The sequence below is a fragment of the Suricata suricatta genome, chromosome 7, assembly GCF_006229205.1.
Source record: "Suricata suricatta isolate VVHF042 chromosome 7, meerkat_22Aug2017_6uvM2_HiC, whole genome shotgun sequence".
NCBI lineage: Eukaryota > Metazoa > Chordata > Mammalia > Carnivora > Herpestidae > Suricata > Suricata suricatta.
Window position 1 is genome coordinate 133,974,330 of NC_043706.1, and position 15,929 is coordinate 133,990,258.

General features: G+C 42.9%; 1 protein-coding gene across 1 annotated transcript in view; it reads right to left on the bottom strand.

Annotated features, from left to right (window-relative positions):
• NOX3 (NADPH oxidase 3) overlaps positions 1 to 15,929 on the bottom strand; it is a 59,516-nt gene that overhangs the window by 41,437 nt on the left and 2,150 nt on the right. The window contains exons 5-7 of the mRNA XM_029944758.1: positions 7,238 to 7,383; positions 4,069 to 4,250; positions 206 to 335 (exon numbers count right to left, since the gene is read on the bottom strand). Coding sequence (XP_029800618.1) covers positions 206 to 335; positions 4,069 to 4,250; positions 7,238 to 7,383 — 458 coding nt within the window. The remainder of the gene's footprint in view (positions 1 to 205; positions 336 to 4,068; positions 4,251 to 7,237; positions 7,384 to 15,929) is intronic.

Sequence of the window (15,929 nt, forward strand, 5' to 3'; positions counted from 1 at the left end):
GAGCACATTTCAAAATGGACAGAGCGCTTTTGGCAGGCAAGCCCTTTTAAAATGATCCATAACTAGATTTCTCCATTAGCACACTTAATAAAGAGCTGGCTTTGTCTAGTGGTGACATGGGCTGCTCTTTGCTCAAGCACATAACGCTCTTGCTATTTTAACTGTGGAGACAGCTATTTTTAAAAGCTCTTGGGCGCATTCTTACCGAAGGCTCCTTGCCAGAAAATTGAGGCGTGGGGCACTGGGCGGTGGTCTGCCACTGAGCGTAGAGGTCTCTGCAGAAGGTGACATTGTGGAGCCGTTGACTCTCTGGAGTTTGGCCTCGAACGATCCGGCTTGCCATTAAAACAAAACAAAACAAAACCTAAAAATTTAACATTGATTTCGTGTAGCCTTGTGATGCCACAGATACATATCCTCTACAGCGGGCTCCGAAATAACACTTCAACTGCCTTGAAACTTGGGCTGTCATTCATTTCTCTCAGCATCTTTAAAAATAGGAATTTAAGAAGCTTCATGTAACTTTGACGATCTCAGAAAAGAAGCGCCCCTCTGCGGTATCCTGTGTTAAATTGAAAGTGTCTATATTAGAGAATTCATAATGAAGGGAAATTGTTTGAACACACCCTTTTGTAGACTGTTGAATTTAATTAGGTTACATCTCGTCCTGATTGCTGATTCGGGCTAATTGGCTAACTTTGTACTATTTGGGTCTTTTGCAGATTTATTTCACTTCTACCCTTTTTGGTTTGTTTCTAAGCACCTAGAAGTTTTCAAGTAAAGTCAGAAGTGCCCTGGATAATGATATTCTTTTCCCCAGTGACCACTAGCAAGCGTAGTGTTCAACAGAGTCAAAATAGGTCAGTGTGAAATATGTCTTCAGGAAAACATTAAAGAATTTGAGAACGAAAAGGCAGCCTGCCTTCGTGAATGGAGCACTGGATCGAGAGTCCTGGAATCCTGCTCTGCCCTACTTGCCATGAATGTAGTGCCGACTGACCTTTGGCAAGCTGCTTCGGTGTATCCATTGGTACACCGGGCTGCAAAGCGTAAGAATTGAGGTTATGTAATCTGGGAGTTGCTCACTTCCCAGGTGTTTATGGATAAAATACATTGACTTATTGGGGCGCCTGGGTGGCTCCATCGGTTAAGTGTCTGACTTCGGCTCAGGTGATGATCTCATGGTTTATGAGATGGAGCCCCGCGTGGAGCTCTGTGCTGACAGCTCAGAGCCTGGAGCCTGCTTTGGATTCTGTGTCTCCTTCTCCCTCTGCCCCTTCCCTGCTTGTGCTGTCTCTCTCTTTCTCTCAAAAACAAATAAATGTAAAACAATTTTTTAAAAATACATTGACTTATTTTTGAGGAACAGGGTACTGAGAAACTCTAGCATCATACAGGCTCCCGTCTTGGGCTGTAACATGTGAAGTAACACGTCCCCCTTTTGCCCTGTGGGGTACAGGAGGAGGGAGTGGCAGTGGTCTTGGGGATCTCAGACGTCAGCCTAGGGAACTGACGTTTTGGCCTTGCCCAGTCTGTTTCGTGAAAGTCACCCAAACGTGATAACATCCCTTTGAGTTAGAAGAGCCCAACTCTCTGTGAATCTCCCATGAGCAGATGATCGCCAGACACAAGAAGGGCGAATAATAAATAAAAACCCGAGCAAAAGATTCTGTAAATTTTAACACCATCATTCTCCAGCTCTAGGGAACATTCCCTAGATTCTCTAAAGAAACCTCAGAACATTTCACAGATGCAGTATCTTTTTAAAAATTAAAAAAAAAACATTTATGTCTTCATCTATGCTATCCCATAATAGAAAGATTAGTGGGCTTTAACACATTCCAATAATCCTCCTTTACTTGGCATTTTGTATAGAATTTGCAAATTACTTTTCGCTGTAAACAGTAGCTGTAGAATACTTCAAGCTGAGAGGATTAAATGAGACCCTTATCCCAAAATAAGCCTTTCAACTAAGTTAAAATGACTAAAATATTTCATCTTATGAAATGTTATTTGGATATTAAAAAATATCTCCGATGGAACACCACCTATTGAAATCCTCTGGTGTGAAGGCCAGGAGGCAGGATCAGGGGGCGTGTGTGTAATTTTGGGAGCAAGGGATTCTAGGTTATGAAATGCCTCTCAAATGTGTTTCAAGGGTAACTGCCCAGCCTCAGGAGAAGAATCCACAAGAAAGAGAGGACTGAGAGTCTTTGTGGGGAGCCCTTTGGGAACACCCATTCCGCTCCCCCAAAACACAGAAAGTCAGGGTGAAGGATCACATGTGCAGGAGAGGCAGCTAAGAAAGCCATTAGCCAGACAGCACATCAATGTGAATATTGACCGACTAGGATTCTAAGGCTGAGCAGAGTGATGGACAGGTTTTCTAGGTAAAGTCCTTGGAGGGAATGCTTCCTTCCACGATGTCTGTGTCAGAGGAGCCGGTGGGTGGCGGGGAGAGCTCTTGGTCAGGCTTAGGCCGCGGCCATCGCAGAAGTGACCCCGGTCAGGAAGTGGAGGGGTGAGCTGGAAGGAGCATGTAGTGTGGGGAAGAGGATTTGTGGGGGCGAATCACGCAGAGCTGCAGTAGGGCTCTGAGGGGGACCCACGGTGACCATGTCGTGTGTGACTGGCTAGGCCCGGCAGTCTCTGCGGCCGTGCACTTCCGGGTCAGGGCAGAAGCAGAGCCCGCCTCCAGTACCAGACCGTCAGCGCACGGCAGCTGCGATGGTGGGAGAAGGGGTGTGGGAGGGGTGTCTGCTGGTGTGGGAAGCAGCAGAAGAGGAGCTGGTGGAAGGCCATGCAGGTGCCTGCCACGTCCCCTCCCACGTTCCTGCAGGTGTGGAAGGATGTTGAACTTGAGGAAGTGAAGGGCTCTTCTGAGGGGCTTGTGACCACGAAAGGTTTGGTTGTCTGAAGCCTGGCACCCTACGTCGAATCCTGGCATTTATTTGTCCTGGGACCTTGAGGGAATCACTTAACCCTCTGGACCTGTTTCCTCCTTATGAAGTGAGGGTAACATCACTGTCTTTGTTGGACAGGACTGTTGTTGGGATCAAACAGATCATGCACACGGATGTGTTTTGAAAATTGTGAAATGGAAAAAAAGGGCATCAATTTATGAGATAATTAATTTGGAAAAAAACAGTGAATAGACATTCATTGGTGGGTTTGTCCTGAGCCGTTTTAAGACTATTCAAGGAACTGAAAACATTGCATTTGAAGGTGCTATGTTTCAGGGTCCACTCTAGCTTCCTGATGAGGAGATTAGTATTTTCAGACAGGTGTTGAGTGCCAGAAAGGCATTGTATGGGCTGTTTGGTCAAGAAGGAATCCCAGAATCAGATGGCAAAACTGAGGCCCAAAGAATTTTTAAAAAATGTTTCTTTATCTCTGAGAGAGAGAGAGAGAGAGAGAGAGAGAGAGAGAGAGAGAGCGAGCGAGTGAGCTAGCAGGAAAGGGGCAGAGAGAGAGGGGAATATAGAGTCACAACCAGGCTCTGCACTGACAGGCTCACGAACTGTGAGATCATGACTTGAGCGGAAATCAGGAGTTGGACACTTAACTGAGTGAGCCACCCAGATGCCCTGAGGTCCAGAGAGTGTAAAGGACTTGCACGTGGCCACCCTGATGACTGGGGGCAGAGCCTGGGTCTGACTGTCATCTCACACACTGTTCTCTCCTCCAACACAGGATTTCCTAGTGGGTGGTTTGGGTTAAGCAGAAGTGAAATCCAGGAGTCCAACATATATATCTTGACTAACTGCATGTAATTTGGATCACAGAAATATGTTTTGAATGAAACACAGGTCTACTATTTTTCCAGCATTCGTTACAATTTCTGCATTTTATAAACATGTCACGTTCCCCCCAACTGTTAGCAAGAAAAATAAATAGAATACTTTACCTTCTATGTTGCTTCTTTCCAGTTTCTAAAAAAAGGTGCTTTCCCCAGTGAATGTTCCTTTAGTTCCTGCCATTCCCGATTCCTCATCTGAAGGGTTTCTAAGATGGTTTTGAGGTTCGCGGAGATAAAAATCTGACACTCTGAGCACAGTACGGACTTACCCTGCCCCATGGATAGCCAGGCTGATAAAGAAGATGATGAACACATGGTGTGTGTACCAGAACAGCTCATAGGAGACCTGTCTGATGGACTCAGTGGAAGAGGTCATGATCAAGATTAAAGCCAGAGAGATGATCAGGCCAGTCACACCTGCAATGGTCGTTAGAAACACAGTGATGGTGTTCTGAAAGAAACAAGCACCATGACATTAACACCTTGGTTCTCTTTTTCCATTTTGGGGTCAATACTTGAGAGTCCAAGCAGGGTGTGACTCAAAACATTCTAATCAGAGGCATATGAGACTCCAGAAGGGTCCCTTTATGACTCAAGAAGAGAGCCTCCCTCTTCTTTCCTTTGTTCCATTTGGTAGCAGACATTTGCTTTGCTCAAGTTTCATCAAATGCCATTTACTCATTTACATCTTTTCTACCTGTATAAATCAACGTTCAGGTCAAAGTTATTACGAGGAATTGAAATTAGGACAATATATAATGATGCATTTTAAGATAAAATCCTGTAAAATAAAACCAAGTTTTAGGTTTTTTATTTTTAAAGTAAAAGTGTGGCTTGTCGTGCATAATTGCATTTTAACATTAATAAACACTTTTTTTTTGAGAGATCCCTCAGGGGCATTCCTAATAAAGCAGCTGCCCATTCTGTCCCCCTGGTAGTTGTTCCTTGCTCTTGCTTTTTAATTGGAAGGACCAGGACTTGTGTTTCTTTCATGCCACCTCAGGGAGGCTTGGAAGAAGGCTTTGTAAATCCTAGGTGATCAATAAAAATACAGCTCTTCTTGGGGAGACATTGCCAAAAGGCCAGAATTCTGACCTGTGAGTGCAGAGGATGGTTACATAGCCTTTTAGAATATGAATCACGAAGCACTCTGTATTTGCTTTGAGTTTTCCATATTCTTGCCAAGTCATTGGTATTCATACGTTGTGTTACCATCGTTGAGCCGACCATGAGCTCAATAAACTCACACTGTATCTTTTGTCAGTGAAATCTCATTAATTTGGGCTGCTTTGAGATCTCAAGGTAATTTGGATAGGGACTTCTCCTTGTTTATTTTTCCTTCATAGAGCAAATAGTTGAAATAAAATTGAAAGGGCTATGTCTAAAACATTGAAAAGATATGGTTTTTTTTTCAAGTGTACTCAGGCATTTTAGAAATCCATTTAGATCATAGGACATGCGAATTCAAATCATTCTTCTTTGCTTATTAAAGCAAATCCCCACTTCCCTTTTTTTGCAACATATTTTTATAGACTGGTTTGATTTGCCATGTATCCTCTCAAATAATCCTGTTACATCTCTTTAGAAATACTCTATAATGTACACTTTGTATTATTGATACTTTCTCCAAACGGACCAGTTTGTATTATTGATCTTTCCCCAAATGCCCCAAGGTAGATATTATTTAACTTAAGGTATTACTTGAACTTAAGTAGCACTTACATAGTATATTGCTTCTAAACTTTTGAGATGACTATATTAGAGTAACTTAATTATCTTATTAAATTCCTTTAAAAGCATTTATAATAAATACTATCCAGTGTATAGTCTTTTCAAAATATTAAGGCTTATTCTTGGTTGTCTGTAACAATGGGCTTTTCAGAGCCCTCGGGGGGTGGGGAAAGAGTTATTCCTGGTAAGTGCCAAGATAAATACTGGCTCCAATGAGTGACCCTAAAGGTCTTCCCACAGGCTTACGGCCACCTTTAGTTTCAGCCTGTAACTTTGAAACGTGTGCTTCTAATTGTTGTCAGCCAAGGAAATGTAACTCTACTTAATCAACAGCCTGTTATTGGGAATCATCACAGGATAATTAGGGCTGTGCCGTGGAAGAATTCCCCAAAAAAGAGACTTTGAATTTTGCTTCTTCAAATATGGCTGCATGGGCAAAATGGTTGTTAAAGAGATGGCTCAGATGGTAGCATCTGAGTGCCGGAGTGCATTACATTAGTGCTCTTCCTGGGCCATACCAATGAATGAGCCTGGTCAACATGCTGGATACATATTCCAATAGGGCAGGACAAGTATTTTGATCACCCAGGAAGAAAGGGGGTAGGTGGTGGATGAAGGGAGATGATCGTCTTAATCTCTGTAGGTGGATTTCTGCCGTTACATTTTTTGGTTTTCTTTTTGTTTCTGGCATGTGCTGCCACTCTGCGCACACAGGCAATTAGCATTAATGATGTTACCAGCCATGCAGGTCTGATTATGAAATTAGCTACTTTGCCCAGTATCTGATTTTGCAAACCAGCGAGGCACATGTGTGCCAAAATATGACACAGGAGAAGAGATCCAAAAATAATTTGCAAATTGAAAATGAAGACATCCAATTTATAATCCCTGGTTTTAAACGCACTTCACGTGCTTTATGATTCTAACATCAACAACAAAAAATACCTAACTATCAGCTGCTTTAAAATTTAAAATATCAGGGCTTTAATAGGTTGCTGCATTTCCTACTTAAGTGTATTATGTTTTGATATAAATTAAGCAACAACAGTTTTTCTTCCTGCTTATAACCTCTTAGCAACATTTATGAAAAAATACCTTTTAAAAAATTTTATTTATTTTTGAGAGAGAGAGAGATAGAGTGCAAGCAGGGAGGGGCAGAGATAGAGGGGGACACAGAAACAGAAGAGGCTCCAGGCTCTGAGCTGTCAGCCCAGAGCCCGATGTGGGGCTTGAACTCACGAACTGGGAGGTCATGACCCAAGCTAAAGTTAGATGCTTAACAGACTGAGCCACCCAGGCGTCCCAAGGTTATCTTTTTTTTTTTTTTTAATTTGAGAAAGAGAGAGCGCACATTCAGAGGGAGCAGAGGGAAAAGCACATTCAGAGGAGCAGAGGGAAAGAGAGAGAATCTTAAGCAATCTCCACCCTCAGCGTGGAGCCCCATGCAGGGCTCAATCCCACAACCCCATGATCATGACCAGAGCCAAAGTCAAGAGTCAGTCACTCAACCAACTGAGTCACCAACGTGCCCCCCCGTCCCCCAATGGCCTTTTTTTTTTTAAAGGTGAACTTGATGTTCACATTTGGCAGAAACTTCTCTCCAGCTCTTTTCATGAGAGCTTTGAATCACAGTGTTCCTGATTAAGGGATTGAGAAAGGAAGGGTGTTTCAGATGAGAAACCGGGGAGCCTGCAAGAAAGGACTCACTGTGCGGAAGGTCCGGATGGGGTTGAGGTAGCTCTCATTTGGGGAGTTGCCAAGCTTGGCAAGTGCAGCCAGAAGTCCGTCGGCTTCCGTGGACTGGCTCCAGTGGTAGCGCTCCAGGTTGCACAAGTGTGCCAAGGTGTGGATGGCTAGGGCCGAGGAGATGACGTCAGACACGCCCCACCTGGATTTCTTCCTTGGTGGTTACTCAAAACCACAATGCCTCTATGCTCAAGTGTCCCTGTTCTGGTTTTTGTAATCTCCAAAGAGCGATTTATCTGTGCATCTTTCACCTTGTCTTGAAGGGAGTAGATTGGCCACTTCTAAAGATACGGTATCATTCACCACATGCATTTTAATAATAGGAAGAGATAAAGTAAATCTTAATTCACCATAATTAATTATAAACCTATGCTCATTTTGCAAGTGGGATAGGTATTAGGATATCACAACATAATTATATATATATGTTCCATTGTTTATGTAATTCATATTTTATATGGAACATATTCTGTTATATATATATTCCATATTTTATATCTTATGCAATATAGTTTTCAAGCAGTCACAGAGCACTACCCTAGACTACTGAGTATCATATATGTGGACATGTGTGCACATGACATCTATGATAGATTCCAGGGAAGAGTTTTTGTTCTCCTTCAGACATTATATTTTCTATTCTTCCTTTATACATTTTAGTATACATGTATATACACTCCTACACAGACACATATACACAATATATTTGCATGTGTTATTCCTAGAGGATCGAAATAAACTAGTATTTATAGAACTAATCCTCTTTGTATATTCTTCAGGGGAAAACTCGGGTTTCTAATTCTGAGAATTGGTGATTTCTACATTTTAAATGAAGAGAGTAATATCAGGAACACAGCATCGTTTAGCCCGAGGAGCCGGTCCTCAGTGCCACTCTTCCCTGTCATGGGAGACCTGTGGGGAAGCTATCAGTCACAACATCCAGACAAGGATCTCCTGATGCTCTTCCTACAAACGGAAGCCCTATTGGGTGACCCGTTGACCCTAGCTATTGGGATCAGATTCAAGTGTGAAATGAGAATTCATTACCCAGGGTGTAGATAACTTCCCAGTTGCTACCTTGGCCCCCCCCCTCCTCCCCCGTCCACCATGCAAAGTAGCAGTAGCTACTACTGTTCTATAGTCCCCACACGTTGTATGCAAATTCTGAAATCCTCCGTGCCTGTACATTGTGGGTTGAGGTGTGGGTAAGTGAAGGGAAAAGGAACAGCAGAAACTTCTGAGAATATTAGTAGCATGTTGGTCTCTGTGGTTCTAGGAGCAGATTTATTTAGAAATGCCATCTGCTATGTAGCTTTTCTCTCTGCCCCCTGAGTTCCTCGGATCAGAACCATTCCCTTTCCTGCGCTGCAAAGTTGTATTCATGCTTTAAGACCCAACTCCAAAGTTGTTTTCTATGAAGGTGTTCTTCAATTCTACAGGCTCCAAGGATACTTTGATTATAACATTTCCCAGGAAATTGTTATGAATATTTATTTACATCTATGTTGCCCAATGAGCTCTGATGCCTCAAGACTTATTCATCTTGAAACATCAACTCTGGGCACATTGCTTACTACCAGTATGTACTTGATAAGGATTTGCTAAGTGACGATGAGCTTATAGAAAGAGAGAAAGGGTCAGGAGGTTGTCTGCAGATGCCGACGGAGTAGAGTTTTCACTGCTGATACACATTTTTGGAACACTTTCCTGCAGTCTTCAGGTTAGAAATCAATTCGAATATGCTTTTGGTTGAAGCTCACCTAGGAAGGCAAAGCACATGATAGTATTTCTGAGTCCATGATGTTGCCTCACACCTGATGGGTTTTGTGAGAGTGGCACCCAAAAGGCATTGTGTTTCTTCCTTGTGTTCCATTTGTCACTATATGTGGGGTGTCTGTGAAGGAGCTGCCTTGTTTAGTCTCAGCATCTGCAAAGCTAGAAAATTTGTCTAGTAGCCCTCTCTTCCAATATGCTCTATTTGAAATGGAAACTAGTTGCTAAATTGAACACAAACATGTTCGGCAGTATCCCTAATTGCTGTTTTCTGGTAATTATCTTAAAGTTAAAAACAACAACAACAACAAAGCAATAGGTAATACTTCTCACAGCTAACAGATATTGAATACTTACTGTACTCCAAATGCCATTATAAATGTTTTAGGCATATTATCTCATTTAATCCTCAGGTATTAGTTTTATTGACATTTGACAGACCAGTATTCAAAAAGTGTAGGCACTTGTAGTCAGTAATGGCAAGGGTGGAATAAAACCCTGTTTTCCTGAATCCAGGTCCCTTAAAATTTTTCCTTTTTTTTTTTTTTTTTTTTTTGATAGAGCCATCGAGTGTGGAGACAGGCACAGGGAGAGAGAGAGTATCGTAAACAGGCTCCACACAGAGTGGCCTCGGGGCTCAGTCACACAACCCTGGGATCATGATCTGAGCCGAAATCAAGAGTCAGATGCTCAACCAACTGAGCCATCCAGGTACCCCCAGAGCTCAATTTTTGACCTTTAAGTTACATTGCTTCTTTTCACTGATTCATAATTATTATACTTTACCGTTCACTGAAAAGTAATTTCTCCTGTGGACTTAGCTAAAGCTCTTTGAATGGCCCACTTGGTGTCTTTAATCTAGAGTCAAATAGCTCATAAAACTAATCACAACCTTTGCAGGTGGGTAGAAACTTTCCTTTTCCTCTCCGCCCCTTTACGCTTACCCCTCTGCCTCTGGCTGTCCTCAGTTCTCCTCCGTGGACTAAAGCACACCAGACAGAGAGGAGCTGTCCCTGTTCTACAGAAGTAGATACTGAGCTTCAAGCCAATTTAAGTGACAACAGTTACAATTCCATAATCCACATGTGACAATCAGAAGGGAAACAGGATAGATTTTGTGTCTTTTATATTCTGCATTCTATAACATCCTTCTCCTGGGTAAAAAGTTGTTGATCACAATCTATTTTCTATTAGATTGATTTCCACGTGAGAATTTGACACTGTTAAACTAAATTTAAGTACACTTATTGAATGAGCAAAGATATTGAACTAGTTATTTACTTATTGCCAGGTCTCCCATAACAGAGCTGAAGAAACCAATGAAATAGTATAAGAAAACCCAAGATGCTTTTTAGGAGGTAGCTCCTGAGGGACTATGTTGAAAACTATGCTTTCTAGCTTTTTTTCATGTACTTTAAAATTCATGTCTTAAAGGCTGCTTTACTCTAACTACCTCCATTTTGTTTTCTTTTTACCCATAGAAGATGGAAGATAAAAAGTAGACTGTCTTATTTTATTTATCCCAGGAATTCTCAGAGGGAAAACTACTTGTGCCATTTGGTTTGTCCAAACATTTTATTTCCTCTTAGGTCTGACCCTAATTTTATTGTGATCTTGGCTTGGAACTCAAGGTATCCCATTTACCAACCCCATGGCGGCTGGGACCTGGTAGATACCCAGGAGATACGGATTTTGCTGGTTTTTTTTTTTTCCTCAGACATTGTATTTTCTAGTCTTCCCTTTACACACCTCAGTTATTTTAATGTGAATAGCCACGTCCTCTATGTTGACACTGCAGTATGTGATCAAATGGTGATACGGTTTGACTTTCCTCTCTCTTACTTATCCAAATCCTATCATGTTACTAGATTGGCTACTAGAACTAGATTTGCTACAGCCAGAAGGACACAGAGAAGGCTGCCTCTCAGTTACTTCAGTCTTTTCAGCCTACTTTCTTATCTGTAAAATGGGTGGATTGATTGAAACTAGGAGATATCTAGGCTTCCTTTCAGCTGTCTGGTTCTTGAGTCTCCATTGAAGTTAATTGGGACCATTTATCATCCCAAAAGGATTCTTAGTCCAATGCAAAAGTAATGCAAACATGAAGCTCATGTTTTTAATAAGTTTTCAAAACCAGCACTGGCTTAAAGGGGCTTTTTAAATTATGTGGCAAATTCAATACGGTCAGTTATGCAGGTGTGCTCACCCTTGCACCTCTGAGGACTTTCTGCTGAGCCTGGGGAAGAGCCCAAGATACATGTTTCCAGAATCCACCCAAATGCCAGGCTAAAAGATGCTATAACTGGATCTTTCCACAATCCTGCTTTCTCCACGAAGTACTTCTATGGTTAAAAGAGAGTAGCGGTCTTGGGCCAACCACAAAATGCACAATTACTTGGTGTGTGAACTGAGTTCAAATAAGGAGCTTTTACTGAAGAATGAACAACAACAAAAAAAATCATAAAGGCTACAATTAGAGCCAGTTGCCCTGAGAAAGTTTCTTTTCCTTCTTTCTTTCCTTCTTTTCATTTTCCAGGAGATCAAAGGAAGCATAATTGAGGGAGAATCTTGGAAGGCCAGTCAGTTCTTGCGATCTTTCTGCCTGCCTGTCAGTGATAACAGTCATTTTGGAGTTAGTCACCTCCTAATTAAGCGACCTTCAGAAATAGGGACCCAGGGACAAATTCTGGCTGTGCCTTTTCCAAACTTTCAAGCTTGTGGACTCATTTCTGCAGAGATACATAGATTCTGGCACCCCGTGCGTCCACTCATTTGTAAACCACCTGAAATCATGTTAGACAGGGGGGAACTGGGTGGCTCAGTTGCTTAAGCTTCCAACTTCCAGCATAGGTCACAATCTCATAGTTCGTGAGTTCGAGCCCTGCATTGGGCTCTGTGCTGTCAGGGCAGAGCCCACTATGGATCCTCTGTCTCCCAACACCCCCCACCCCCAGCCCTCCTCCGCTCATTCTCTCACTCTCTCAAAAATAAATAAATAAACTTGAAAATATATATTAAAAATATCATTCTAAACAGGACTGGGGAGACAGCCTCCTTGCAGCCCCCAATGCCTCTGGCAGAACTGGATTCGTAGCAATTCTTTAGGGGCGTGGTCCTGAAGCGTTTGGACCTCAGGGTCTGCTCTCTATCTCGGGGTCTCGAAATCCTTTTTTCTCAGTGCTCTTCTTCAGAGCCCACTCCTCTCAGCCTCTTATGTTTACTGGGGTTCGTAAACTCATTTCAGCAACTCATGAGAAGCTGCCTGTGGGTCACCGCACACCCCTGGAGCCTAGCGGACAGACGCTGCCTGGTCACTATTGACACCTCCTTTTGAAGGAAGCTCAGGCTCACAGCACTACTATTCAGTTGGGAGGGTCTTTAAGGTCTACCGTGGACCACAGAGTCCAAAACGATCCACATTAATAAGAAGGCAGAGGCTGCGATCCTGGGACTTTTCTGCCACTGGGGTTACAGGTCCCTGAAAATGATTTATTAGTGGTTGGAGAATGCTCCAGCAGCTCTTACATAGTCAGGCGAGCGGGAAGGCAGGAAGCCAAAGGAAGAGTTCTTGTCACTGCGTTTTCGGTGAGGCCCTTGATTATAGACACCATTGTTTGCCTCTCCCCTCCTCCTCTCCAGCCTCCTTCCACCAGCCTCTAATTACATCCTTTAATGATTTGACCAATTAAAGCCTGCAGTTCAACTTCGAGAGGAACAGATGAGAAATTAGGGGCTGGCATGCAAACTCCGATGTGGATGAACTTCTTCCAAGGTTACACACCTCTATTAAGCCAGTCGGCTATTTGAAAAGCAGCATCATGGGCGCTGCTAATAAAATAAGCACAGGGACATTTTCAGCTGTTCCCAAGTGAATACACCAGAAGGACAGAATGTGAAAAGCACAGGGATATCTCCGAATCCAGGGCTTAGCATTTTTTTTCTCTCTTGTAAAAGCGCAGTTGCCAGCCGCATTTCTTAGTTAGTGTGAAATGTAATAATTGCTATGTCAGGGTTTGGGAGAAGCAGTGAGCCTTCTCCCCACCCTCCTGCCTTTGCCGGGAATGGAAACAGCCCCGTGCTGCTGGTTGCCATGGAGGTGGGGGACCAGTGCTTGGCACTCAGCAGCAGTCGGACTCTGCTGGGAGCCCTGGGGTGGGGTGCTTGGGAGCCCGGCAAGGCAGTGGGGTTTCAAGCAGAAGAGGGCCCCGAGGGGATGCTTCACTCTCTCCAGGGATTTGTGAAGAAAGGGAGAAAGAGCGCCCGGTTCTTCTTGTTGCGGCAGAGTATGCATTTATCTGGGACATCATCGTGAATGTGTTCCCTGTGTTTCCTCCACCCGAGCTGCTGCTGGGTCCCTGCGCCTCTGCCCTGTCGCAGCTTGTACCTTTCCCACAAATTCCCCTGGCCCCCTGCTGGCTGACTCCTGCTCAGCCTCAGGTTTGACCACTTTTGTTGAGGACCTGTTACGGGCCAGGGGCCAGGAAAGCCAAGGTGCTTAAGGCACATCTCAGCCCCTGAGGCCATCTGCGTCTGAGAGACTTTACTAGGTGGTGGGAGGTGTCACTGAGGTCCCCAGGAAAGGTGTCTCAGGGGGAAGGCGGGCTGGGCAGGGAGTCCTGCATGTGCCAATGTCTTCTCCATTGAGGAAGGAAAGGAGGAGCATTTAACAGCGACAAAGGCACAGCCCACTCAGGGACCCAGTGGCTGGGTATTGCCAACGAGAAGAAGCAATGGGTGTGGAGAGAAATGAGGGTGGAGGAGGGGGCAGGACTCACTGAATGGAGCACACGGGCCATCCTAACCTTGGGGTTGACTCTGTGCAACCTTGTAGTTGTAAGTGAATGACCTTGTAGTGTGTAGGTTTTCAAGTAGACCAATCTGAGTGCTAGTCTGCACATCTCCTAGAGATGGATAGATTGTGTTATCGTTCTTTTAATTCCATCAATGAAAAGGCATACAAAACCTTAGATCACAGGACCAGTCAGCAGCAGGGGTATCAAATAATTTGGTCATCTGATTCTAGTCATCTGCTAAAATTATACTCCAGTCTGAAAACAGTACTGACTACACTAGTTTCAGGTTCTAGCTTCTCTTAGTGTATCTTGCACATGAGAGATATTCAATATACATCACAGATGCATCTATTTTATTGATCTGTGATTACATAGAAAGAAATATGGCTACCCAAAGGTTCAAGGAGAAAACTATTGTATAACATATTTTCCTTTATTTTTTGCTTCCTTTTCTGATATGTTTTGATGCTGTAGGTTTTTTGGTTCCTTCGCTCTTTCTCTTAGAGTCCAGTTCTGCCTTAAACCTATTGCATAGTTATAATACTCTTCCAGACACTTTACTGTGTTTTATCTCTCTTTTAATGCAGGGATTAAATATTCTTAAGATTATATTTTATTTTTTAAAGTTTCTTCATTTATTTTGAGAAAGAGAGGGGGGAGGAGGGGGGGGCAACCAGGGGAGGGGCAGGGGGAGAAGGAGAGGGAGAGAGAGAATCCTAACCAGGTTGTATGCTGTCAGCACAGAGCCTGATGCGGGGCTTGAACTCAGAAGCGGTGAGATCATGACTGGAGCTGAAATCAAGATTTGAATGCTTAACAGACTGAGCCACTCGGGGAACTGCAATATTCTTAAGATTTTCAAGGGAGCCTTGAAATTCCTTGACTTCTTTCTCTGAAGAGCCTTGCAAGGAGCATTCTGGACTCCACTCTGACACCTCCCATGACAGGGAACTCTATTCTCAGGGACCTTCATTCTAATTTTAGATGATTTGGAAGGTCTGGAAAAGACTTCCATATCTGAGCTGAAGTCTGCTTCCCTGAGTCTTTATTCCTTCATGCCTTCAACTCATTCATCAAATGGTTTTGGCCCCTCTGTGGACTCAGCATTGTTGTAGGCCTTGGAACATAAAGACGCATTCGCTTGTTTTTTGCCCTCCATCCCTTGGCTGGTTTCTCTTTACGACATGATGTCTTTTTACCCTTATTTCTTAACAAACTACAAAGGCCTTTCTCACACGTTTCCTGTGTTGGTTTAATCTGGCACAGAAGACAATCGACGGGGAAATCTCCCCACAAATTCTCTGTACACCCAAAGTCGTGTTAATTGGCACTCGGGCACTGTCTGTCATGTCGTGTTGCTTAATTAAATCCACATTTGTTTTGAGTGTTCTTTTTACTCTCCTGTTTTTTATGCATGAGAGGATGAAAACAAATGAGGAAAACATTTTATAGTTAAATTAGTTTGAGGGAAACAATCCTGAACCATAACTCTTTACCGTGCAGATAGCCTTTTATTTGTTGTCCAACAAAACCACAAATGAGTTGGTTATTGCTCGGCTTCTTCCTCACCAGGGTTTAACCTTGGCCTTGGATGCTAATTTTTATTGTATTTCTCTTGAATTCTCTTCTTTTCTTATTCAAGAAATAACAATAACACTTTATATGCTACAAAGTCTCATATCTTTTCAAGGTCCTTTTATATCCACTAGCTCAATACTATTCAGAACCTTAAACACCTGATCTTGCTTTTATTTTTGCTTTTACAGCCTATGCTGCCATTTGGTAGTCATTTTGCTATGACTGTGAATGAGATTTTGAGTATAGGTCAGTTTTCTTTCCAACGTGGATTATATTAAATAGCACAGTATTCATTTTGCAAGTAGGTATTCATTGTTGTGTTATCAACAAGGATAATTACTCACAAATGCAAATGAAGTTTCATAAACTTCTTCTGGACAAATTGAAGGTTTGGTAGGGAAAACTGCATGAGTGTAAATTAGAAATCAAAAAACCCTTTTATGTAAGTTTTATGTGGTCAAATGGAAGACAGAGATTTATTTAAGGGTGAGCCTTTGGTGGAGGGGGAA